General features: G+C 57.5%; 2 protein-coding genes across 3 annotated transcripts in view; one reads left to right on the top strand and one right to left on the bottom strand.

Moving 5' to 3' along the window:
• The window catches only part of APOBEC3A (apolipoprotein B mRNA editing enzyme catalytic subunit 3A), a 37,427-nt gene that overhangs the window by 5,299 nt on the left and 5,279 nt on the right, over positions 1-26,849 (bottom strand). The window lies entirely within an intron of this gene.
• Positions 6,042-26,849, top strand: part of LOC118728856 (DNA dC->dU-editing enzyme APOBEC-3G) — a 49,586-nt gene continuing 28,778 nt past the window's right edge. Inside the window, exons 1-4 of one of the 2 annotated variants that reach the window (XM_036455780.2) lie at positions 6,043-6,591; positions 7,612-7,885; positions 8,314-8,429; positions 8,684-8,812. In XM_036455780.2, the coding sequence (XP_036311673.1) occupies positions 6,373-6,591; positions 7,612-7,885; positions 8,314-8,429; positions 8,684-8,698 (624 nt within the window). In that variant the 5' untranslated portion in view covers positions 6,043-6,372 and the 3' untranslated portion in view covers positions 8,699-8,812. Of the gene's footprint in view, positions 6,592-7,611; positions 7,886-8,313; positions 8,430-8,683; positions 8,813-26,849 lie in introns of those variants that run through there. The other variant, XM_036455781.2, reaches the window with a different exon arrangement.

Below are 26,849 nucleotides of genomic sequence, written 5' to 3'. Positions count from 1 at the left end.
TTACAGAGAGGAAAAGAGAAGGATAGAGAGTTAGAAATTCGATGAGAGAGAATCATCCCTCAGCTGCTGGGTACCTGCCCTTGACCGGAATCTAACCTGGGACCTTTCAGTCTGCAGGCTGATGCTCTATCCATGAGCCAAACCGGTTTCGGCCGATGATGAGGCCCTTGCACACCCGTCTGGGGAGTGGTGACGTCAGCTGCCTCCTTCCCTCTGACGGAGGCCTGTGGGTGTGTCTGGGGAACCTAGGAGATTCCTGCTTGTCATCTACTTGTGTGTGTGTGTGTGTGTGTGTGTGTGTGTGTGTGTGTGTGTTTGGTGAGTCAGGGCAGACTTCGGCCCGGTGCCCAGGCCCAGCTGTGTGCCAAGCCCGATCTCTGTCGTGTCTGTGGCACCTGCAGTGGGACCACCTCTGGAAGGAAGGCCATCAGCCACAGCCTCAGAGCCAGCAGGCAGCGAGGACAGCCAGCCCTGACCCCTCGGGCCCAGGCGCCGAGGTCTGTCTGCTCCGGAGCCTCTGCTCCAGGGCGGCCCTCCTCGGAGACTGGGGACAGCTCTGCTTCCTGGTGGCTGCTCTGCCCCCGCCCCTCTGTCTGGACGCTGCCCTGGGCACCTTCCCTTCTCCGTTCCTTCCCAGGAGCCGGCCCTGCCCTGGGTCTCAGCACCGCTGCTCTGTGAGGCCGCCCCGGGGCCTGGCCGCACGGGGTGAGTGCTGGTGGGTCATCTGTGGGTTGAGGGGTTTCCCCCTTTTCCTAAAGGAAAAACCATCGTTCGTTGGGGGATAACTGTCTCAGACTCTGCCCTAAGCCCCTGACGCTCACGCTGTCACTTAGCTGCCACACAGCCCCGCGGTCCCTCGCTGTCATTGTCCCCGTGTTGGAGGGGAGGAGCCCAAGGCCCAGAGGTGAGGTCAGGCCCAGGGTCCCCGATCACGGAGGAGGTGTGTCCAGAGTCCAGGCCGCGTACTTTGGACCCTAGAGAATCCCGGTAGAGACACATCACAGGACAGACTGACGCGGCTTCAGACACGGGGGAGGCCGGGACCGCGGGAGGAGCGACTGTGGAAGGAGGACCCGCTCAGGAGACGGAGGTGAGGAGTCTGGATGGGGAGCAGCGAGGAGAGGGGGCAGGCCCAGATGCAGAGAGAAGGGCCTGCAGAGAGGGGCGGGGGTGGGGGACAGGGCTGGGGACGCCCAGACGGAGGGGCAGGAGGGCCTCAAGGAGGACAAATGGGGTCTCAAGCCCCAGTTGAAACTGTGAACTGTGGGCTCCCAGGCCTGGGGTGGGTCCGAGGTGCTTCCCTTTTGCTGGGACCAGGGTAATGCCCGCCGGTGGGCAGCCACTGGGAGCCCGAGGACTCCAGCGGGGAAGACAGGCACTGAGTCCCCAGGCATCTCTTGACTTGATAAAATGGAATGTTCTGCCCTGGCCGGTGCGGCTCAGTGGATAGTTCAGTTCTGGGTCAGTTCTGGGTCAAGGGCACATGCCTCGGTTGCAGGCTCCTCTCCAGCCGAGGTCCTGGTTCAGGGCTCGTGCGGGAGGCACCCAATCAATGTGTTTCTCTCACATCGGCATTTCTCTCTGTCTTTCCCTCTCTCTAAAGATCAATGTAAAAATATCCTCGGGTGAGGCTAAAGAAGAAAAAAAGAAGGAATTGTGGGTAAAGGTCAATAAGGGCGTGTGAGAGAACCGGGCACGGGAACGCCCAGGTGCTGTGGCTGCTGAGCTGAAACCCTGGGTGGAAGCCAGGCTCCTCCTTCCCCCAAGCCCTGCCATCTCCCCCAGAGTCTGCAGGTCGTTGAGTGTGCACACACTGAGCACCTACTGTATACACGGCCGAGGGAGCTGAGAGGGACCAGACAAGGATCCGGGGCTCAGCCTCCTGCGGCCTCTGTCTCACCCCCAGGAGGGGGCGTTGGAGAGGAGAGAGCCACCCCCTCCCTGGCCCAGAGCCAATGACGGGGACAGGGGCAGACAGCTCCCCGGGCTGTCAGACCTGAGGACCGGAGCCAGCCTCCAGCGCTGTCCTCACAGAGCTCCGGGGAGACGGGGCCCAGGGGCTCCGGGAGCAGAAACACGGCGCCCTCTGCCCGCCTGCGGCTCCCTGGGGCGGCGGAGGCTGGTGAGGTGAAGAACAGCAGTGACAGACTCCCGCGTGGATTCTGTGCAGGGGTGGTGGGGGTCCCCTCGCCGAAGGGCCGGCTCCTGGCGGGCAGGATGCAGACCCAGAGAGGAGGAGCCTGGGGCCCGGGGCTGAAGCCCGAGGACCCCCAGGGAGAAGGGCCCCCACGCCCTCTCCTCGGGGCTGTGGGAGGCCGCACACCTCCAGGCTGTGACCCTGGGGTGCCGATACCGGCCAGCTCCTCCTCAGTGTCCCCAGGACTTTAAAAGCCACAAATATGCCAAGAGCAGGCCTCACCCCACTTGTGCTGGGCAAACCGGCCCGGCCCATCCCCGGCCCAGACCAAGAGGCACAAGCTTGCTCACTCGTGACAAAAAGGAACCTCGTCAGGGACCCCGGACACACCCGTGCCTACCTCCTTTCGGGCCAAAACAGGAAATGTGGACACTGCCCCAGTGTGCTTTACGGGAGGACCTCAGCCTCGCCTCTGCTCCTTCCCTTTTGATTTCTGGGCTCTGACTAACACCCCATCTCTGTTTCTGGGAATAAATGACCAAAATATCCACAGGGTGCCTAGTCTGGGTGGAGGGCACCCCGAGCGGGGACAGACAGGTGGTCTTACTGTGCTGCCCCAACCCCATCTCCCGGGCCCTCTCAGAGCTCTGCCGGGGCCCAGGGCCAGAGGCCTGGAGGGGGCGGGACAGCCCGGGCACGCTGCTGAGGCCAGGCTGGGTTGGGTCTGGGGGGCTGGGCTGGGTCTGGGGGCTGGGATGGGTCTGGGGGCTGGGCTGGGTCTGGGGGCTGGGCTGGGTCTGGGGAGCTGGGCTGGGTCTGGGGGCTGAGATGGGTCTGGGGAGCTGGGCTGGGTCTGGGGGCTGGGTTGGATCTGGGGGCTGGGTTGGGTCTGGGGGCTGGGCTGGGTCTCAGAGGGTGTGCTGGGTCTCAGGGGGTGGGCTGGGTCTCGGACAGCAGGCCTGAGGCCTCCTACAGAGCAGCCTGGCCCTGACTGCAGACACACCCTGGTCACCCATCCCGGGCCCAGAGCGACGGGGCAGTGGGCCCGCCTGGCTCTCTGCCCTCAGCCTGGGCTTCCCGGGGCACCGCCCGGTCCCCAGTCTCCCCGACGAGGGGGCCGCACCCGTCCCAGCACGGCCGGCTCCTGCTCAGGGGCCGCTCCTCCGGGACCTGGATCCTTCGTCCTCTGTTCAGAACATTGCACATGTCGGTGGAAAACTCCAGAAGGATGTAGGAACATCTTTACATGTCTCACTCAACGTTCCGGAGACAGACGTGGGGAGGGACTGTGCTTCCCCAGAAAAGACAGGATTCCATTTCCTCCTCCTTCTCCCGGAGTCTCCGTGGGCCAGGCCGCTTTGAGCCACTCCAGCACGAGGCTCTCCCGGCCCCCGTACCGCACCGGCTGCCGGCCTGGCTGAGGGAGCCCGGGAGGAAGAGCAGCCGCCCCGTCGCCTGCCCCAGAGGGCCGCCCAAGGGGAGCCGGGAGAGGATGGGTGGATGGGGGCCCCGGGGAGCGCAGGGGACCAGAGACGGAGAGGGGAGGGCGCCCAGGCAGCTCCCCTCCTCCGGCCCCTCCCAGGTTGGCCTCGGACAAATAACAGACAGGAAGCCTCTGGGAGGAGGTCCGAGCCTCCGTGTTCCTGGCGGCCTGGTCCTCACAGCCTCTCCTGGCGCCTCTGCCCGCCGCTCACTGCAGAGCAGGCTCCGGTGTGAAGACCGCGGGCAGGGCTGGCCGGCTTTGGGGAGGGGCAGCCAGGCGTCAGCAGGGAGCAGCTCGGGACGCCCGGCTGGGGGACGGGGGGCGGGGAGGGAGGGGGACCTGGGGAACAGGCCACAGAGACCTCAGAGCTGCTGGCCGAGGAGCCAGCCTGGCGGTGAGACCTGCCTCGGGGACGGGGTGGGGTGGGGGGCACAGCGCTGTCCCTGCGAGATGGCCCCTCCTTGGTCCCATAGACTCCCCAGAGGAACCTCATGAGCTCAGGCGGGCAAGCGAAGTGGCACTGGGCTCAGGGCGGCTGCCCTCAGGCTGCAGGGCACCCGGGCAGGGCGGGGTAGGCCTGGGACCCCAGGGCACAGGGCTGTGCCCATTAGGACCTCACACTCTCTGTCTGGCACAGGGTTTGTGCCAGGAGACCGCCCTCTGGCGCCCCATTGCAGGGGGGGGGGCTCAGAAGTGCTTGTGGGCTGCGGACAGGAGGAGGCTTGGGGTCCAGGGGGAGAGCTGGATGGATCTGAATGCCTTCCTCCCTCCCTGGGGCAAGATCTGGGGGCAGACAGCGCCCGGGAGATGCTCAGGGACCCAGGCCTGGTCCCCGGAGACTCCTGGGTGTGGACGGTGTGTCGCGGGGGGAGATCGTGACCAAGGCAGTAGCAACACTAGCAGAACCCACAGGCACACCGGGTGTCTGTGCTCCAGGCCTGCAAACCCGGCGCCTCCGCAGGGCGGCACGGCTGGCCCAGGCAGCCGAGGTCGAGAGGACACGGCAGGTGGGAGGAGTCTCCCCCGAGGACACCTGTTTGTGCACGTGCAGGGGCGCCCCCACCCCAGAAAGAGGGGGACCCTTATCACAGGCTCCGTGTGAAGGATGTGAGGAGCCGGCTGAGAGGGAGCGGCCTGGTTCCCCCTGCGGGCGGCCTGGGCCCCACGCCCCGAGCTGGGCACGGCCCCTGGGAGGCAGCGTGGGGCCGGCACAGGCTGGTCTGAGAGGAGCCGCGGGCACAGTCAGCGGGACAGAGGGGCAGCCCCTCGGGGACCGCCTCTACCAGCTGGGCTCAGGTCACACTGGAGCCTGGAACACAAAGTGTCCTCCTTCTCCCCCGGTTCCTCGCGGCTGGGGGTGCAGAGGAGGAGCCGTGGCCCCTTCCTGAGGTGGGCCCTGCTTCCTCCTGCTCCCAGGCCATCCTGGCCACGCCTGAGGGAGCCTCTCTGTTCTCCTCTGGGTGATGGGGACACAGGCTCCGAGCCCAGGCCCTTCCCTTACGGGGTGGCTCCTGAGGAGAGCTGCGCTCACCTGGGTCCCGCCTGCCCTTCCTCTAGAGCAGAGCCCCCCCTGGCTCAGCCCCCAGGGCCCTGCACTGCCCCCCCACCCCCCTGCCAGGCCCTGCACTGGGGCCGTGGGAGAGGCAGGGTGGGCCGGGGCCTGTCCTGTGGGGCTGTGTGTCCGGGTAGGACCTCCCTCAGGCAGGAGCACTGTGCTCTCACCTGCGCTCTCGCCTCCTGCCTGGCTGTGCCGCGCTGCCCACAGTGGCCCAGCCTCCTGGGACCTCACCGGCCCAAGGTCAGTCCAGGGAAGGCCATTGTCAGAAAAGAGAAATGGAAACCTAACTTGCCCCTGAGGGCACTGATGAGACATTTGGGGAGAAAAGTTTCCTCATCTGTGACTCCATCGGGTGGCATGAGTCTTGAGTTTTGAGAAGGGGTGGGGCTCAGCGGTGCCCGCTCAGCAGGTTCCAGCTGCTCCGATGGCATATAAGGCACCTCAGTCCTTGGAGCATCACAGGAGGAGGACGGACCGTGGCCACAGAGAAGGGGAAGGACCTGAGACATGGCGGACAACCCAGCACCCAGAGCCAGGTACCACCGGCCCCTGAGCAGCCCTGCCTCTGAGCCCTCCTCCTGGCTCCCTGTTGGGGACTTGCCTTCTCCCCGGGGGCCCCCTGCTTCTCCCATCCCTCCTGATGGCCCTTCTATGTCCAGCCAGGACCCCTCAGCTGATGCCCAGCTGACCTGTACTACCCCCTCCCCTAGGCCCCCGGCTATAATCTGGGGGTCACCCTTGTGAGTTCCTGTTTCTCCTCTCCCTCCGTCTCCCATGAAATCTATTCTCTCTGCCCTGAACCGGGGCCCTAGGAGGTCAGGTTCAGGGTTATGTGTTTTGTAAGGACATGATTGTTTTCATGACGAGAAGGGAAACACCGGGAGAGACCAGTTTGGCATCTCTCTTCCCCGATGGGGCCACCTGTCCCTGATGCTCCGTGGGGCTCGGGTTAGCCCAGAGGACGGGAGGAAAGAGCGCCATGGCCGGCAGCAGGCAGGGCTGGGTCAGCGGGAGGAGGGCAGGACGGTGATGCCAGGAGAGGCCCCGTCACAGCTCTGAGCCCCTGCCCTGCTTCCTGGGAAACCCTGACCACAGGGCTGGGCTGACATCCCAGGAGCCCCCGCAGGGGTCAGAGAGGGAGGTCAGGTGGCTCCAGCTCAGTGAGTGGACGGCCATCCTGTGGGCCTAGCTGGGATGTGGGTGGCGAGGGGAGGTGAAGGGGGTGATCCCCAGGGGGGCCCCATGACTTGGGTTCCTCCTGCCTGTGCCCACAGACGTCTGATGGACATAAACACCTTCGAGGAAAACTTCCGTGACAAAAAGAGGAAAACATACCTGTGCTACAAGGTGGAGGTCCGGGAGGGCGACCCCTGGACCCCAGTGCTGGAGCACTGGGACTACCTGCGCAACCAGGTGAGGGCCCAGCAGGCAGGCCCCCGGGACGCGGGGGGAAGGCTGCCATGGCCTTGGGGTGTCCTCTGAGCAATGTCCCTTGGGCCCTCAGCTGCTGTGATGGGCAGCTTTGACCCACACCTGAGGAGACAGGCACTGGGTCCAAGGGCCTCCAGGCTCAGCCTGTCCCTCCTGTTGTGCCGCTGAGGAGGGGCAGGCAGAGGGAAAGACCCCTGGACCAGGGTCGGCTCTCCCCTGGCCCCGCCCGGCAGCCATGGCCAAAAAGCCAGAGCTGTCCCAGTGCGCCCCCCAGTGCCTCCTGGGAGAGCCGGCAGGCTGTGGTTGCACAAGAGCACTGCCAGCTGCAAGCAGCCCAGGACGCCTCCCTGGCCCCCACCCACGGCCCCCAGTACTGACTGCCTCCTCTTCCCTGAGCCCCTGGTCTCCACAACCTGTGAGCCCCACACGATGCTCCCCGTGTGTCCTCACCTCTACCTCGGTGCCTCCCCGTCTTCCCCGCACAGTTGTCTCACCCTTGGACTCAGCACGGGGCAGGGAGGGGGGAGGGGCAGGTGCACAGGAGGGAGCTGGAGGTCGGGGAGCAGACGCAGAGCCCCCTGCCTGCAGGAAGCACCCCCCTGTGAGGCATCAGGCCCAGGACCTGGGGCTCAGCGGCCTCCTCCCTCTGTCCCCCGCTATTTATTTACTTATTTATTTAAAAATCAAAGCTACTGCAATCCCAAGGTGAGTGAAATGGCAACAAGCTCAGTGGGGACTGGTCAGTCTCAGAGCCCGGGAGCCATGGTGTGCGGGTGCAGAACGAGGCGTCTCTGCCCTGTGCCCATTGTGAACGCTGATGATGTGTGATTCCTGAGTGCCTTGCCTTTGACCGTGTACATCCTGCGTCCAAACAGCATTCCTCCTGACGCTGAGCCGTGCCCCTCTTTCTGTGCTGGAGGCCAGGGCCTCGCCTGCCTCTGGCTGGTCCCCTCCCGGTTCACAGGACGTGACAGATCCCTCTTCTCCCCCCTCTGTGCTCAGGGTGCAGACACACCCTGGTTACCCCGCCATCATGCAGAGTTGTGCTTCCTGGATCTGTTCCCTTCTTGGCCCCTGGATCAGGAGAAGCAGTACAGACTCACCTGGTACATCTCCTGGAGCCCCTGCCCTGACTGTGTCCCAGAGCTGGTTGAATTCCTGAAGAAGAACAGCCACGTGAGCCTGCGCATCTTCGCTGCTCACGTCTATACCTACATCCATGGGCTGCGTGACCTGCGGGACGCTGGGGCTCAACTGGCCATCATGACCCGCAATGGTCAGCAGGAGACTCCTGACGGGGAGGGGAGGGGGGGAGGTGGGCGGACAGAGAGGCTGGGGAAAGACTGCACAGAGGGGGCTGGAGGACAATCTGGGTGGGGACGCCTGTCAGCTGCCTGCAGGGGGCGTGCTGGGTCTGGAGAGGACAGTCTCTTGGAGGAGAGAGTTCAGGGGAGAGAGGGGTCCTGGGAAGAGGAGGGGGGTCCCTGTGCCATAAGGACCAGGTCCTTCCTGGTAGAAGGGTTGGGGCTGCCTCAGATTCCAGTCCCAGTGGGAAGAAAGGATGTGAGGGTGAGCTCAGTGCCTGGGGAGGGGTGGGGAAGGGGGCGGGAGATTCTGGTGGGGAGGGTGTGTCCCCAGAGTCAGAGACCTGGGTCCTCCCTGCACTCTGGAAGGCGCTCACCGTCCCCTCCCTGTTCCCATCAGAGCTCCAGGACTGCTGGGACACCTTCGTGGACAGCCAGGGCCAGCCGTTCGAGCCCTGGCCTAACATGGACGAACACATACAAGAAGAATCTCAGCAGCTGCAGACCATTCTCAGGGTGAGATCCCTCCCTCCTGCTTCCCCCGCCCCCACCTCCTCCCCTTCTCTCCCTGGGCTGTCTCCCCTCTGGGTCACCTGCTTCCTCCTGGGCACAGCTCCATCTCTCCCTCAGGCCTCACAAGTCCCTCTGCTTTCTCCCCTCCTGCCCCCCTTTTCCTCCCCACCCCCCCTTTGTGACCGCCCAGACTCCGCTCTGTTCACCTTCCCACCTGCCTCACTCCCGCTTCCTGCACCTCCTTCTCCTCCATCCAGAATCCGGAAAACTGAAGCACGGACGTCGTCTCTCTAAGCATGAACTTCCATCTCTAAGTTCTTCTGCTGAACGAGGAATAAAACACTGTCTTCAGGAAGTGAAAACGCACCATGAGCCGCATCTCCACCTGGACCCACAGAGACCAGCAGAGGCAGCCAACGGGCTGCTGAGGAATTTTTAAAAATCTGATCCATTTACTTGTCATTTAAGACCAGTGACGTGTTCCGAACACACACCGGTAGCATTCTATTTCATACTGTCTGAATCACTTTTTAGGGAAATAATGATTTTTTTTATTGATTTTAAATCCAGAGCGATAACATGAATGATTAAGAATCTTCCAAAAAATGTCTGTTTCTCTGTAAGTACAGCAGGAAGTCCAAACGGTTCAATAAACACCGGCAAAGTGCAAAGGGCTGTCTCTTTTGTGGGTCCCCCTGGGGGGGGCAGTGGTCTCAGGAATTCCTGCTGCTCAGCCACCTCCACACTGTTGGTGAGACCTGAGGAGCCGCCTGAGAGGGAGCGGCCTGGTTCCCCCTGCGGGCGGCCTGGGCCCCACGCCCCGAGCTGGGCACGGCCCCCGGGAGGCAGCGTGGGGCCGGCACAGGCTGGTCTGAGAGGAGCCGCGGGCACAGTCAGCAGGACAGAGGGGCAGCCCCTCGGGGACCGCCTCTACCAGCTGGGCTCAGGTCACACTGGAGCCTGGAACACAAAGTGTCCCCCTTCTGCCCCCGGTTCCTCGCGGCTGGGGGTGCAGAGGAGGAGCCGTGGCCCCTTCCTGAGGCGGGCCCTGCTTCCTCCTGCTCTTTCCTAGAAGTTCAGATGGTAAGGAGATCCTCTCTTTAGCTGCTTTCCTACGGGTTTGCTTGGATCCAGCCACGTTGGCTTATCTGTGGAATCATCAGCCAAGTGTAAACCAAAACAGTCATGCTCAGGCAAATGGAGATGTTTGAAGACTACACCCAACAGAACCTGCCCCCGATCGCGTTTACTGACTGGACACTTGTGCAGCGTCATCCAGAAGAAGGATGTGGCAAATGGACCTTTGTGTGCTGTCTGTCTGGGGCCAACTCTGATGCTGGTACATTGTGGGTTCTGCCAGCAGCAGACGGAAACGTGAGGTCATGACTGCGCTAAGGTCTTTGTGCCACAGCTGCATCCTGTCCCCATTTCTGTGAAGTCCCAAGTCAGGCAAAAACCAGCCTGTGGCCCTAGACGTGCTAACCCGGGTTCCCTGTGGAGGGGGAACAGCTGGGAGGGGACACGAGGGACTCCCATCGGGGATACTGGACAGAGCCCCCCCTCCCGCCCCACTCAGTCTGGGTGATGGTTATGCCTCCTGGAATCCCAGGACCTGCACTTAGCTGTCAGTTATACCCCAGGAAACAGAGAACGGACAGAGGAGGCTGCGGAGCTCACATTTCCAAGAAGGAACGCCTTTCCCCAAAGGGCAGAGGGCATCCTGTCCCAAACGCGTTCCCAGGTGAGAAGGCCAGTCAGATCCATGCAGACGCACCAGGATTGCTCTTGGCCTGGTCGCTGTTTTGGTGAGAAAGGACATTTAAGATTTTCAGCCATTGAAATCTGAACGCCCGGTCAGACGTGGTCAAAAGTGAAACCGTGAGGAAGAAGGAGGAAGGGAAGCCGTCCTTGCAACATGACGACAACGACAAGAGCTGTCACAGCCAGTGTCGTCGGCGTGCGTGTGAGCCAGGGACTGAGCCACGCCAGGGAGTGTGTTTGGGAGCCTCGCTGATGACAGCGGTGGAGCTGCCATTGGGGGGTGAGATGTGTCATCCCCGGGGGAAGCGAGACGGCCCTCTCCTGCTCCGCTGCTCCCTCCGGACTCTCTCCAGCCAGTGACCCCTCAGCAGGAAGGACCCTCACCCTCGCCTCTCCATCTGAAACCTGCCGCCTTTCATTTTTTATTTTTTTATGTATTTTATTGATTTTTCACAGAGAGGAAGGGAGAGGGATAGAGAGATAGAAACATCGATGAGAGAGAAACATTGATTAGCTGCCTCCTGCACACCTCCGACTGGGGATGTGCCCTCAACCAAGGTACTTGTCCTTGACCAGAATCGAACCTGGAGATTCTGCAGACTGATGCTCCATCCACCGAGCCAAACCGGCTCCGCTTGCCTCCTTTTAGACTCGCATTCATGTATTCATTCATTCATTCATTCATTCATCACACCTCACATTGAGCTCCCCTGTGCCGGGTGCGATTCCAGGGCCGTTCAGGTGCTGTGCAGTCTGTGCTCTGGGATTTCACAAACAAAAACTCTCCTTTCAGTCGCTCCTCCCTCCATCCTCTTCCCAGAAAGGCAGAGCCCCCCTTTCTGGACCATGAGACTTGTACAAACTGTCTGCGTGTCCCGCCCTCCTCTCCTGCCTCCCGCTGGTTTCCACCCCCGCGCTGCTGTGCTGGGGGGAAAGGGTCTTTGTCAGGCCTCGCTCTGCCCCTCGCCCAGCGGCAAGTGACACAACTGAGCACAGCCTCCTCCTGGAGCTGCTGTCCTCTCCCGGTTGTTGGCGACACTCCCCTTCATTCATTCATTCATTCATTCATTCATTCAACACACGTCGCGTTGAGCTCCTCTGTGCCGAGTGTGATTCGTCCACTGGCTTTCCTCCTGCTTCTGCTCACCCCCGGCTCCTCCTGTCCTCCTGGGGCTGGGTCCTCCCCTGTGACCCCCACCACCTCCCTAAAGGCAGCCTGCCTTCCTCCCGCCATCCCCCGGGCACACTCCCCTGAGCCCTGGGCTTGGAGGCCAGCTTCCTCGGAGACACCTGCCCTCAGACAGCCCCTGGGCACCGCACGCCTCCCTTCCAGAATGGAACTCCTTGTGGGGTGCTTTCCCCAAGAACCGTATTTCTCTCAGATCTCCCCGGCTGCACAGAGGGCACTGCCACTTACCCTGAGCCCAGACCCAAAGACTTACCTTGGTTCCTCATTCTCATCATATCCAACTCGTACCCACGTCCTTCCCGCCCATGTTACTTCCAAACCCACTCCCATCCCTGCATTAGCCTCCGTCCCCGCTGCCTCCCCATCACCTCCCGCTGGAGGACGGGAGAACCTTCCGGCTTCCACTCTTCCTCCCTCATTCGACGTCCACCCGGGGTCCTGTGCTTATCCTCACCTCTAAGCTCCTGCCAACGACCAAGCCACCACCCCTCCCCGCACCCACCCTGCACTCCTCTTCCCGCCTCCCTCCCGCCTCAGGGCCTCGGCACTGGGTCCGCTCTGTCCACGGTTCTCCCAGGCTCACCTTTTCGCATTCTCTCCGTCTCAGCACAGAAGTAACCGGCGCCGAACCCTCTATTTAAAATAGCTGCCGAAACCGCTTTGGCTCAGTGGATAGAGCGTCAGCCTGCAGACTGAAAGGTCTCGGGTTCGATTCCGGTCAAGGGCATGTACCTTGGTTGCGGGCGCATCCCCAGTAGGGGGTGTGCAGGAGGCAGCTGATGGATGATTCTCTCTCAATTGATGTTTCTTTCTTTTTAAAAAAAAATATATTTTATTGATTTTTTACAGAGAGGAAGGGAGAAAGACAGAGAGCCAGAAACATCGATGAGAGAGAGTCATCGATCAGCTTCCCCCTGCACACCCTCTACTGGGGATATGCCCGCAACCAAGGTACATGCCCTTGACCGGAATCGAACCCAGGACCCTTCAGTCCCCAAGCCAACGCTCTATCCATTGAGCCAAACTGGTCCCAGCTCAATTGATGTTTCTAACTCTCTATCCCTCTCTCTTCCTCTCTGTAAAAAAATCATTAAAATATATCTAAAATAAATAAATAAATAAATAAATAAATAAATAAAAATAAAATAAATAAAATAGCTGCCACTACCCGTCAGCCAGTCTCCATGAGGGTCATCCTGTTTATTCCCTCCCAGCAATCACCTCCATCTGAAGTTCTCTTACCCACCCCCATGGTTTCTTATTTCCTTTCTGTCCCCCCTCCCCCATGCCATGGTCCCCCGGAGGTGTGGAGGCCCGGGCACCTCCCTCAGATGTGTGCCCCCAGTGCCTGGCAGCCAGCCTCCGCACTGTAGGTGGTCAACTACTATTAGTCAAGAACTGAACCGATAAAGAGATGGGAAGTGCCTTGTGTGCTAAGTTTTCTTTCGGCAGAAGAAGAGATTAGGAGGAGGGGGCAGGGGAGGTGCTGAGAGAGAGACCCTAGCTTTCCCAGGAGACACCTCGGTGTTAGTTGACTTGTCATTAAACAAATACTTCCTGAGTCGCTGAACCAGAATGCAGTCCCTGCGGGAGAGGTCTCCGGTGGACAAAGGCGGGAGAGGCAGGCTCCGGCTGCCAGCGCCAATGCCCAGGTGGGCATCAAACCCGATCCGGGGCTCGGAGCCCTACGTAGGAACATGGCCACCGAAGCATTGCCTCCCCCGGGGACAGACGCGGTCAGCCTCGCCCCAGGCCGGGCTGAGGGAGAAGCCAAACGGCACCAGGCAAGGGGTCCGGGAGGCGGTGGGAGACGGGCCCTGGAAACGGAGCCAAATGACCACAAGTCAGGCTGTCACCGTCCCGGCCGAGGATCTTCAGGGAGCCCAGCGTGGAGCCTGGCCTCCGGGGAGCATTTCCACATTAGCCTGTCCGAGCTGGGCCCCACCCCGGGCCTGGCCCCTGAGTGGGGAGAGGCAGGGCGCAGGGTGCCGCAGAGAGGGGGAGCCAGGGGCCACGGAGGGCGATGTGGCGAACACCAGGCCTGTCGGGGTGTGCTGGCGATGAGGAGGGGGCTGGGCACTGTCCAGGGGCACCCGGGGCAAGATCCGAACTCAGGATACTCCGTGTGTTCTGTGGACTCTTGCACCCACGTTGGCACGCTGTCAGCTCCGGAAGGTGAACGCACCCAGGGCTGTCTGACAGCCGCGAGCAGAATCAGGGGACACACTCCCGTGTGGCGGTGGCGGGGATGCCGCAGGCCGGGGAGCGTCTGCAGAGCCGAGGCCGGCGGGTGTGGCGGCCCCTGCGGAGTGGAGCCCGGCGGCGGCGGTGGGAGGCCAGGGCCAGGAGCCCGCGGGCTGGGGCGCAGAGAGGCACGTTTGGGGGGTCTCAGCGGTGTGGGCACTGGGCTCGGAGGGATGGAGCCCAGAGAGGGGTGGGGGGCAGGGCCCTGCCAGAGAAGACCCCGGGACCCTTCCGTCCGCAGGTCAACGCTCTATCCACTGGGCCACACCGGCGAGGGCAGTAATCGTGTTTTGTAAAGGCCTGGGTTCTGCTCAGCTCTGCGCGGGCGCCTCCTGGTTTTCTCTGGATGCCAGTCGCCTGGTAAACCTGCCCTGGGGCACAGCCAGGCCCCATCCACCCTCCACCCTCCCTCCAGCCGCACCGCACAGACCGCCCCGCACAGCCCCAGGCCAGGGTCCTTCCTTCTCTCGCTGCTGTTCCGGCCGCCACCCGAGGGGGGCGGTGGCGAGTCGGGGCGCGAGCGATGCGCAGAGAGCGGCCCGGCGTGTCCAGGTGGCGTTCGCTCTCTCCATCGAGCCGTGGTCCCTGCATCCGCTCCCCCCGCCCCGCAGCCCCCCGCCCCTCCCCGCAGCCCCGATCCCCGCAGCCCCCCGCCCCTCCCCGCAGACTCCCCCTTCCGCCCGCGGCCCCTCCAGGCAGCCCGCACGGAGCAAGGCCCGCGCCCCGCGCACGGCGATGCCGGGACTCAGGGACTGCACCGCAGCGCCGCGCCCCGGCCATCCCGGGGCATTACAGACCCTTGTGTTGTCACCTCGGGAGGCTTAGGCCCAACACTAGCTTCAGCAGGTGTTTTTGTTTTTTAAATACTTTTGGGGATTGTTTTTGTTGAAAATCCGCACCAAGAAAGGGCTTCCTGTGATATGAAGACTTGGAGGAATTGTGCTTTAAGAAGATGCTGCGAGGATCGAACATCTGAAGCATACCCCTTGCAAATCAATGTTCTTCTGTAGCAAATGCTTAAAACAGTTATACATGCCTCCTCATAAAACTCTTCTTCCTCCTCTCATTTCTTGGGGGATGGGGTCGGTGAACGGCAGGGAGGGAGCTGGAAGCATCCAGCCAACCTCTCAGGGGTGCCCCTGACTCTGTGCTGACCAGGCACCAGCCCCCCAATGTCAGTGTGCCCTGCAGGCTGACCTCCCCCAGGCAGTGCCTCTCTCTGTTCGTCCTCTCTCTTTCTGCTGCTCCTTCTGAAGTTCCTTCGGTCCATCCCTCATCAATCCAGTTTCTCTGTTTGCACAGGACTATCGTGCATGTCCCCAAACAGGCCTTCCTGACCTGCCAGGTCCGAAGTCAACGCTAATCTAGAAGAACCACAGCCTCTCAGGTCAACAAATGCCTCCAGAGCTTGGTTTGGGGTTAAAGGACGTGATTTAAAAATCTCCAGAAGAGACCATCTCATTGGTGCCTCTTGCATCAGGTGTCCACACCTGGTCCAATCAGCCATGGGCGCCTGAGGGGCCATCAGTGTCGGGAGGAGAGAATATGGCAGCCAATGGGACACACCTATTTCAAGGTGTGTCTACAAATCCTTTGGAAGATGCCTCATGTCCTCCTCTAAGTGTACCTTTCAGGGACGGTTCATCATAGCAAACAGACTATGCTGTCCCGTCAGTGAAGAGCATCACTCCAGTAGGCCAAGTGGAGTCAGGATAAGTACCCAGGCGACCAGGAAAACCCCATTCCCTGGCGACCCTCGGAGAGAGCTGGCTTGACGTGGGTCCAGAGCTGGCTGCTCCTCTGTACCTGACTCAGGTCTGGGTGGCAGCCAAGCTGATTCATCCCGGAGCTGGAGGAGCAGACCTGGCTGTGGCCCAGGCCAAATCTCATTCCCCACCACCTGCGTGGTGTCTCATTCCTCTGCCAGAGCTGTTGTCTTTATTGGCGACCCTACTGCCTTCTTCCGCCGTTGGAAGTTAAACATTGCTGTCCAAAGCTGGAGCATCTACTAGCTAGTACGAGGTGTTGAGATGGCAGGAAACCATAGCCTTGCTGGGGTTTCTGCCCATGTCTCTTCCTCTCTTCAACCCTAGACCTAAGCTTCCGGCTCCAGACCCTGATCAGCAGTAGTTGCTGTCACAAAATTGGCTTCTCCTTCTTTCTAACCTTTTTACGTGATCTCCAGACGTTAAACAAGATGCATGTTTAGTACAAGATCGTGTTTCCCTTATGGAATATGTGTCTCTTTTCCTGAATAGGAAGGAATTAGCTGGCGGTATGAGGGAAACACGGCCTTTGGGATCCTCAGAACCTGAGTTTGAGCCCTAGACTCAGCACACAGAGCAATAGGGTATCACCCCAGAGGTTTGCCTTGATGAGCCAGAGTGTTGACCGGGGAATTTGTGATAAAAATCCCCTAAGGATGAAATTTAAAGATCTAAAGACAAACAGCTGACACCATTGGATCTCAAATGTTAGCCCCTTTGTCCTCTGTCAGGGCAGGGATGGAAACAAAATTTATTCCAAGTACCTCGTTCAAGCTCTTTCTCTCAAAATCAACATTTTTATCAATTCAACCCACACTTATTGACAACTCCCATGTACACTGGCAAGAAATTCAGAGTCTTATGCCTTCATCATCATCCATAAGCTTATCATCAGAGGGAAATGGTGGGATCCTGTGCTTCCCAGCTCCCCAGAGGTTTTGGTGACTGTAAAACTGTGTAAACAACGTTCACAAGAAAAGGTCCCGTTTTCTTCTCTCTGAAAATGTCTCCGCGGTGGGCTCTCCAAAGAACTCCGTGTGTTCTCCTCTCCTCTCTCTATCTCCCCTATTCTGGTTCATTTGGTTCCCAGCTCCTGGGAGGGGGTGAGCAGGAATCACCACTGACCCCACGGAAAATGGAATAGCAGTGCAACAGAGACCAGCAAGTGCGGTTCAGGACCATGGACAGCGCCAGACGGGCGCCTCCTGGTCCTAACAGGTGAGTCCTCTTGGCCCTGGGCCTTACTGCCCTATACCGGAGTCAGTCTGACGGAAGTCTTCCTGCCTCTCATAGGTTTGGTTTTTGCTGCGGGAGTACCTGGACCGACACCAGAGCTATGAACTATTACAGCCCTCCCCTCAGAGAGAAGGGTCTGAAAACCAAAAAATACCCAGGAACCCTCTCCATTTGGACCCGTGCATGGGAAAACAGGAGGTTCGGCTGTCCGTTTCTGGGGTAAGCAGATGGAAAGGGACGGGGCATTTATGGGTTTTTCTAAGAGCAAGTTCTAAGTCAAGTCACGATACTTTTCTGCTTCAAGCCTCCTATTCACGCCAGTAGATGACTTTCAGGCACAAGACCGCCCTAACAGGGGAATGTGGGAGCTGAGCAGAAAGCATGGCTGGCCCCTCCCTGCTGGCCTGCCTGACACCTGGCGCGATTGACCCTTCCCTCCTCAGCACTCCACTTTTAAAGTGATTCTCCTCACTTCGGAACTCCTTGACTGACAGTCCTCCCTTCTACCCACCCCCTCATTGAAGGCCTTGAACAGCAAAGTCTGGACCACTCTGATTTCGCTCCTCCTCTGTCCTCCTTTCCTGTCTCAAGCCTCAGGTTTCACTTCCCTGTCTTTGCCTCCAAAATCCGCTTCAGCGTTCTGGATTCTTAAACTCCAGTTCCTTAAAGCTAGCGAAGTGGAGTCACCTTCGGTTCTTCCTGGCCCTCCTCCCCTCTTAAATCCTATATAATTAAAGTCTAATATGCAAATTGCCCCCTCCAGTGGTCCTTGGACAAGGAGTTCAATCACTCGCTATGACATGTCCTGACCACCAGGGGGCGACGCAGAACATGGTGAGCATCAGCCACGCCGCACTGGCAGTGGGAGGCAGTAGAGGAAACCAAGGCCATTTCCTTTCCAAATAAATCTGCAAGCCCAAGTTCCCACAGCCTGCAGCGAAATGGGCCCCGAGGAGAGCGGATGTGGTGGGATGGTGGAGCAGGTGAGTGAGCAGCGGGTGTGAGGTCAAGGCAGGTGTGAGCAGGGGGGTGGGGCCTGATCACCCTGCAGAGGCGGATGGTGGAGCAAATGAGGGGGCGGCACCAGGCCAAGGCGGGGTGCCAAGCTGGGGCCACAAGCTGGGGCTGAGAGGTTGGGGGTGCGAGCTGGGGCCCCAATCTCCGCAGGCCACGCCGAGGGACCCCAGCCGTGCACTAATTCGTTCACTGAGCCTCTAGTCTGCTAATGAAACTTTTTATGCTTTCATTAGAAAAAAGTCTCTAAATCAGCTAGTTACCCAATATTTTCTGAACCAAAATATATGTAGGCTGAAGAATAGGGCCTTATCTTTTTCATATAACTAAGCCTGCCATACGACTGAATGCTGTATAGTGGTATTTCATGTGTTTCCTTTATTTAATCTGTATTCTTGTATTTAATTATTTATTTATTTATTTTTAAATATTTTATTGATTTTTTTACGGAGAGGAAGAGAGAGGGATAGAGAGCTAGAAACATCGATGAGAGAGAGACATCGATCAGCTGCCTCCTGCACACACCCCACTGGGGATGTGCCTGCAACCAAGGTACATGCCCTTGACCAGAATCGGGGACCCTTCAGTCTGCAGGCCGACGCTCTATCCACTGAGCCAAATTGGCTTCGGCCTTGTTTTTATTTTTCTTACTAAAGCATAAGTAGAAGCAAAAACAACAACGAACAGACAAAACCCACTTACTTGTTTTGCTCTCCTGAAATATTCTTCCCGAACTCTAAGGTGAGTTTGTTTGCTTTTCTCTTTTATCCCCCTTCACCTTTTTCACCCACCACCCACCCTCTCCCCTCGGGCAACTGTCAGTTTGTTCTCTGTATCTACTGGTCTGTTTCTATTTTGCTTTATTGTGTTTCTTCATTTGTTGTGTTTTTTAAATATTCCACAGATCAGTGAAGGCATATGGTTTCTGTCTCTGTCTGACTTACTTCGCTCAGCAGAACACCCTCCAGGTCCCTCGTGCTGCCACCAGAACAGGGTTTTAAATTACATGCTTAAGTCGGCGAGGTGACCACAGGCATCAGCCCATCCCCCGAGGTAGACCCCTCCAGGATGACAGTAAAGAGTAACAGGGGAATAAACCCATAATTAAGAAGAGAACGGAAATGAAATCAGCAGGAGGAACATAATCTGAAAGGCTGGAGGCAGAGGGAGACGAGGCCAGGGATACTGCTGAGAGTAAGCACGGAAGGAGCTCCAACCAAGGAAGGAGCTGGCTTGCCCCCAGGACGGCTCATGAGATGAAGGACAGGGCCCAGGGCACTGTGTGACGTCCCCTGCTTGCGAAAAGATCTGGAAGCTCAGGCGTGGGGCCGAGGGCACACACAAACCTGGGACCAGGGGCAATGCCAACCTCCCACTCAGATCAGGCACAGCCCAGGGGACAGCAGAACAGACACCACCTGAGCTTCCGCTGGGAAATGGGATCGAGATCAGGGGCCCCGAAGTCCCAGCAACTGAAAACTTTGGACCAGGGAGGGCAATGGGGTGAGAGGGAGACAGAAACAGAACCAAGGCCATTTCCTGTCCAAATAGGTCTGCAAGCCCAAGTTCCCACAGCCTGCCTCGAAATCCAATGCTAAGAAAGGAAGCAAGAAAGCCAGCACGTGAAGTCACTGCAGACTGAGGAATCTTGTAGAACCGTACGACAGAGACCTTAACGCTGGAGACTGAGACCATCCACGGGTCCGGGTGCCTGCACTGGCTCGATCTCCCAGAGCTGGGGGGGCGGACAGACCCCACCCTGGAACCACGGCGCACGGTGTGAGACTCTGCTGATCTTCTCGCTGGACCCCTGCCCTGGAGAAGATCCCAAGGCTCAGCTTTGAGTCCCAGCAGGCTGGTAGGCTGAAAAATGGCCCCACCCCCACGCCCTAATCCCAGCACCTGTGCGTATGCTACCTTATACAGCGAAAGGCACTTTGCAGATGTGAGAAAACGCAGGGCTTTAAGATGAGGAGGGTATCCTGGGTTAGTCGATGTCATCACAGGCTCCTTAGGAGAGGGAGGCAGGAAGATCAGAGTGAGGGGAAGGGCGGGTGACAATGGTCCCGAAGGTCGGAGTGGCGTGCTGTGATGATGGGGGATGGGGCCACGGGCCAAGGGATGCGGGGACCAGCCCTACTGACCCATGGCTTCAGCCCAGGGAAACTGACCTTTGACTTCTGACCTCCAGAACTGCAAGGTAATCAATGCACGTTGTTTTCACTCATTAAATGTGTGGTAATTTGTTACTGTAGCCATCGGGAACCAATATATCTGCAAAGTGCAAGTGCTTACTTGTATTATTGGGAACACACACACACACACACACACACAAACCAACTGCTCATATAGTAAACCCCCTTCCTATGTTTTAAACTTATTCTTCATCTGAAATCACATTTCCTTTCGATAGTATATGGTTCCACCTCCCTGTTTCCTGACAGTCTAGCTCGAGGCCTGTCAGTTTTACGGGTCTTTTCAAAGACCCAGAAGGTGGCTCTATGTTGTGGTCGTTTTCCATTCCGTGTATTTCTGCTGTTATCTTTTGCGTTTCCTTTTCCCTACTTTCTTTGACTTTATTCAGCCGTTCTCTTGATAACTTCTTGTACTGAATGTTTGATTTACCGATCTTCAGCCTTTTAACCTCATATAAGCCTCTTATATATCCTGATATGTGGAATTATTATTGTTCACTTCTAAGCATATCCTCAAGTCCATTACGCTTTCTTCCTTATCCATGAATTATTTAAAGGGGTCTTTTAGTTTCTAATTTTTGGTTATTGACTTCTTCTTGAATTACATGGTGGTCAGAGAATGTTAATTATTCAGTCCAACTCTTTAACGTTAACCTAAGATTGCTTTTTTTGGTGGGATGGTCAATTTTCTTTTATTTATTTATTTGTTTATTTATTTTAAAGAATGGGTTATTGATTTTTAGAGAGAGAGAAAGGGAGAGGGAGAGAAAAAGAGAAACATTGATGTGAGAGCATAACATGGGTCCGCATGCCCCCTACTGGGGATGAAGCCCAAAGCCAGGGTATGTACCCTGACCAGGAATTGAACCAGCAACCTTTCGGTGCCCAGGATAATGCCCAACCGACTGAGTTACACAGCCAGGGCTTTCCTCTTTTATACATAGAACACAGCTCAGCAAGCTTAAAGTCACCATATTTGTAAACTAAATATGTTTGGTTTATAAGAATTGCTTAAGCCGAAATTGGCTCAGTGGTAGAGCGTCTGTCTGCGGACTAAAAGGTCCCAGGTTTGATTCCAGTCAAGGGCATGTACATTGGTTGTGGGCACATCCCCGGTAGGGGGTGTGCAAGAGGCAGCTGGTTGATATTTCTCTCTCATCGACGTTTCTAGCTCTCTATCTCTCTCCCTTCCTCTCTGTAAAAAAAATCAATAATATATATATATATATATATGTATATATATATATATATATATATATATATATATTTAAAAAAATAAAAAAGGCAATATTTCAACTTAAAAAAAAAAAAAAGAATTGCTTAATTACCTGAGAAGGCTTTTCAGCCAATTATACTTGGGAAATTAAGCAAATCTATATGGAATGGATAATGGAATATGAAATGTTTAAAGGACTTTAAATTGGTAAATGAGACCAAAATTAATCAAAGCCGGCTTAAAAGTGTTGGCTAAAACTTCCTAGACCTAGAATTAAAATCAGTTATTTAAGCTGACAGTAAAGAGCTTTAGGATAAACTAGGCATTTTTACTTTTATGCATCCGTTAATTGGGTATTATTAAAACCTAAGCAAACATCTGAATAGTCTTTTCTACACACAAAAAAAATGACTTTTAAGGGCACCAAAACCCAGTCACATTAATGTTTCTCTGTGTGTACGGGTTTGAGGTTATCTGAGACAGTCTTGTCACCTCGTAGACCTGCGTGTGTGGAGCCAAGAACATACAAATTCCCAGCAGGGCCCCTTTAAATTCACACGGGAAGTGCCTGGGTCACCTCTCTCCTGCCCGACGTGCCCATCACGGGCTGCGGGTCACACGGGACCCTGAGGACAAACGGGACTGACGTTGTGGCTCACGGTGTGCCCGAGGGATGTCCCGTCTCCGCGTGAGAGGCCGTGGGGTGCCCGCAGGCCCCACAGTCTGAGGCTGGGCTGCCCTGGACCCCTGCTCCTCCGGGGCTCAGAGCACAGACAGCAGGATGGGTTCTCTCCAGCGGAACCCTCACGGCACCTCCGGGAGGATCGGGGCCAGAGAGCAGGGCTGTCCACCTGGAGGAAAGCCCTGTGGAGCCGTGGGAGAGGGGACGCGCAGTCACACACACAATCCCGGAAATACCCATTGTTTATTTTATTTTACTTTATTTTTCCCATCGCCGTTTATCCCCTCTGCGTCCCCTTCCACCTCCAGCCACCGCTACCGCAGAGCTGTCCATGTCCATGCGTTCTCTTTCTCTTTTTTCCTTTTTTGCTCAATCCCCTCTTCCCTCCCACCCCCCAGTCAGCTGCCTGCTCTCTGTCTTTGAGTCTGTCTCTGTTCTGCTTGGTAGTTCAGTTTGTTCATTAAATTCCACATATGAGTGAAATTATATAGAACCTGTCTTTCTTTGACTGGCTTATTTCACATAGCAAAATGTTCTCCAGATCCATCCATGCTGTCACACAAAAGGAGAGTGGGGGGGGAGAGAGGGGGGGGGAGAGAGAGAGAGAGAGAGAGAGAGAGAGAGAGAGAGAGAGAGAGAGAGAGAGAGACATCAATGATGAGAGAATCATCGATTGGTTGCCTCCTGCACCCACCCCCACTACTGGGAATCGAATTCTGACCTCCTGATTCATGGGTGGATGGTCAACCACTGAGCCACACTGGCTGGGCCGGAAGTGTCTGTCTTAAAGCCATCCCAGAACGGCTGGGTCACGTAGGATGTGGGTCTTTGCTCCCACTCACCTGAAGGGGCTCCCTGCAGTGGAAGGAGATGGGGAGGGAAAGGAAGGTGATGTGACAGTGAGAGTGTCTCCTTCTCAGAGGGACAGCTGGCCCCGGGCAGGCCAGGCGCACTGGCCCCCACTGTGGACAGGAGCAGGGACCAAGGCCACGCTGGGGGGAGCAGACAGTCAGCAGCAGCCTGCTCTGTCCCTCTGGGGCCCATGGCCTGACAGAGGGGACCAAAGGGGCACTAGTCACGGTTCACCCTTCCTCCGATGCAGCCTCCCAACACCCACCTGCCAGTTGCCCTCACCTGTCCTCGCAGAAAAGAGTCAGGCGAGCCGCAAAGTGTGGCTCAGTGGCTGAGCACTGACCTGTGTATGAACCAGGGGTCAGGGCACAGGCCCGGGTGCAAGCTCAGTCCTCAGTAGGAGGCATGCAGGAGGCAGAATCAGTGATTCTCTGTCATCCTTGTGTTCCTGTCTCTCTCTCCCTCTCCCTTTCTCTATGAAATCAACTGAGAGAGAGAGAGAGACAGAGAGAGAGAGAGAGAGACAGAGAGAGAGAGAGAGAGGGAGACTGGAGAAATCAACACTCTCCACTCCTCCCTGAACAACTGAAAAGTATTTGGAAAGAAGAAGAAAAGCTTCCCAGCAAAACAGGAAGAGCCGGAAGGGGACAAGTTTGCACAGAGCTGGCTCCGCGCTGCGGGGAGATGAAAGCAAACAGCCAGGAACTCTGCGTGTCTTCTCATCTGTTTCACATTCGCTGGGGGGGCGGGCTCGGGGCCCAGGGGCCCACAGGAGCCAGAGCCGGCCCTGGTTCATCTGTGATCGCTCAGCAGGCAGTGCTCCCAGCCCGGGCCTTGCCCCCGCCATCAGTCCTGCCGGCCTCGCTGGGGCCACCAGCCTCCATAGCCAGGGGGTATCAGAGACAAACAGTCACTGTGTTTTGGGGTGTCTTTGTACAGAAGCTTAACATTTGCCCAAACTAACTCGCAGAGCGTGGGGGTGTCTTCCTCCTCCCTGTTCACCTCTCTGTGAGAGAGGCCCAGGCGTGGAGATTCTAGACACAGCTCTTTCAACTTAAAAAAAACAAAAACAAAAACAAAAACTTTATTGTTGAGAGTGTTACATATGTCCCCTTGTTCCCCTACTATCTTAACACATTTTTAAAATACATATTTTTATTGATTTCAGAGAGGAAGGGAGAGATAGAAACATCCATGATGAGACAGAATCATCGACTGGCTGCCTCCTACAAGCCCCCTACAACCCGTGAATATGCCCTCACCTGACCAGGAATCGAACCGCAACCTCCTGGTTTATAGGTCGATGCATGTGATTGGTTGGTTGGTTGTTTGATTGATTGATTGATTGATTCCTCTCTAAGCATCTCCCCTCCAGGCTATTTTAAGTTTAGTCATGCCTTCCCCCCTCATCCATGAACTCCAACACCCGCCCTCCCATTCTCTCACTCCACAAGCTTTGGGGGTGTCTGCTCCAGGCCAGGCCGCTGGGTCCAGGCTTGTTCCCGGGTGCTGCCTGCCGGGAGGGACCGGGGCTGTGCTGCCACAGGCAGCCACTGGCACAGGGTCTCTGCGTTCTTGCATGTGGCTCGCCTGCATGGATGCGGGTGACAAACACGGGACACACACCTTGTCTCCATGGGTAGTACGAAAGAAGGCAAACTATCTCGTGAAGAACTTCTATATTAACGAAAGGTTGAAACAATTTCTTGGATATATTACAAAGTACGTTATGAACATTAAATTGGTCCATTTGTCAGAAAGTTTGAGCGCTGGGTACTGGAGAAGGTTAAGTGACCTCAGTGACACCCATCACGCTACCCCGGGTAGGATGCCACAGGGAGGCCCCGCGTCCAGCCCACAGGGAGCACTGGCATGGAGCAGCCTTCACAGGAGCCTCGGTGCGTGGCTGAGGGCGGGGGCTGGCCCTGTGTCTATGAGGCTGCGTCCTCGCCCGGGTGTGCACCTGGAGATCGGGAGGGTCAGGCAGGGGCATCCGGGGTAAAACACAGGACAGAGTTGTGGGAAGAAGCCTCTGGCATTTTACATATTTCATCTCCAACCTCCTTCCTTTGGCTGAGCTCCTGCCTCCGACGGCAGCATCGTGGGGCACATACCTCATTCTCAAACACCCCGGAGCCCACCTCCGAGGACAAGCCCCCCTGTGTCCTTTCCACTCGGAAGCAGAGGTAGCAGCCTTTTCGATCTTCGGGGTAAGGCTGGTTCGTAAAGTGAAAGTAGAAATAATGACGATTGAACCTGCTCACTGGGTTGCTGGGGGCAGGAGAGAGAAGAGAAAATGCAGGGTTCCCTGGAGTTTCTCCCACCTGGTGGCCTGGGAGCCCTGCCTCCCAGCAGCCCTTCCCTTCAGCAATTCCTGCTGCCTCTGGGCAGGAAGCTGGGAGAGAAGGAGGGCAGGGGCTGCAGGGACAGCGGGAGGGGGGGAGTGAGGGGAGGGGACAGCCAGCCCCACAAGTGCAGACTGAGAGGAGGACCAAGGGGACAGCAGGCCTGGGGGAGGGCCGGGAGGGCCATTCAGAAGCACCGGTGGGGGCAGCCCCAGGAGAGGGCACGGCCCCGGGGAGTGGGACCTGCAGAGAAGGTGCCCAGAGAGGGGGAGAGGCCAGGTGGCCCAGGGGGACAAGGCTGAGGACAGAGACCCCTCAGGGCGCCCACGTAGAAAGGGCTGCAGGTGTGACCTTGCTTAGCCTTAGACCCCCCTTCCCTCCTCCTCTGGGGCTGCCCTCTGCACAGCGCTGACCTGCTGGAGACAGGCCCTCTGGGCAGCAGGACCAGGCTGCCTGCAGAGGGAAAGGGAAAGGGATGGTGGAGAGAGGGGATGGGTCTCTCCCCAATGGCCACACCTCTTCCCTTTCCCCGGCTCACTGACTGGCTCTGACCCATACATCCGCAGGCGGGGATGGTGACGGAGGGCAGAGGGCTGCTGTGGAACATTCTGGTTCTCCGTCCCCGGGCCATGGTGGAGCCCCGCCCCCCAGCAGCGCTGGGGTCAGCTTTGGCCAATGAGACGTGACACCTCCCTCAGGCAGAGCTCTAAAAGCCCAGCACCGGCCGCCGAGCTGCTGGGCCTGGTCCAGTGCCGGCTCCGGGCAGACCGCCCCGGCCCCACAGGGACAGTGAGCGTCAGCAGGAGGAAGGAGCCGTGGACGGAAGCCACGGAGGCCGGGGGACTGCTGGTTCTGCCCAGGAATGAGGAATACGAACCCAGGGGCCGGTTTTGCTTCCTGACAGCCTTCCTGCTCAGACCCAGCCTTCCTGCTCAGACCCAGAGAACCCTGCCTGTCCCCATCCCCAGGGCCACTTCCACCCTGAGGGGCGGTGTATTTTCAAGCTTTCCTCACCCTAGTCATCTCCCCTCCCCTCCCTTCCCCTCCCCTATCCTCTCCTCCCCTCCTCTTTCTTTCTTTCTTTCTTTCTTTCTTTCTTTCTTTCTTTCTTTCTTTCTTTCTTTCTTTCTTGCTTTCTTGTTTGACAATCACACATCAAAAGTCAGAAGTATTCTCAGTAAGCCCTTTATTGCTACGGATTTTCAACAAAAATAATCAAAAACGTATTAAAACAAAAACAATTCAATAACACCCACTGAAGCTAGTGTTGGGCCTAAGCCTCTGTGGTGACAACACAAGGGTCTGTAATGCCCCGGGATCGCCAGGCGCGGCGCTGCGGTGCAGTCCGCTGAGCTGCTGAGTCTCCTACACAGAGGAGCTCATTAGGAAGTGTGTTGAATGAATGAATGAACGAATGAAGAAATGAATGAAGGGGAGTGTCGCCAACAACCAGCAGAGGAGAGCAGCTGCAGGAGGAGGCTGTGCTCAGTTGTGTCACTTGCCGCTGGGCGAGGGGCAGGGCGAGGCCTGACAAAGACCCTTTCCCCCCAGCACAGCAGCGCGGGGGGTGGAAACCAGCGGGAGGCAGGACAGGAGGGCGGGACACGCAGACAGTTTGTACAAGTCTCATGTTCCAGAAAGGGGGGCTCTGCTTTTCTGGGAAGAGGATGGAGGGAGGAGCGGCTGAAAGGAGAGTTTTTGTTTGTGAAATCCCAGAGCACAGACTGCACAGCACCTGAACGACCCTGGAATCGCACCTGGCACAGGGGAGCTCAATGTGAGGTGTGATGAATGAATGAATGGATGAATGTGAGTCTAAAAGGAGAAAGGCAGAACCGGATTGGCTCGGTGGATAGAGCGTCTGTCTGTGGACTGGAAGGTCCCAGGTTAGATTCCAGTGAAGAAAATGTACCGTGGTTCTGG

The sequence above is a fragment of the Pipistrellus kuhlii genome, unplaced genomic scaffold, assembly GCF_014108245.1.
Source record: "Pipistrellus kuhlii isolate mPipKuh1 unplaced genomic scaffold, mPipKuh1.p scaffold_m20_p_3, whole genome shotgun sequence".
In the NCBI taxonomy this organism is placed as follows: Eukaryota; Metazoa; Chordata; class Mammalia; order Chiroptera; family Vespertilionidae; genus Pipistrellus; species Pipistrellus kuhlii.
The sequence above is the reverse complement of the archived record's forward strand: the minus strand, read 5'-3'. Positions and strand labels throughout refer to the sequence as shown.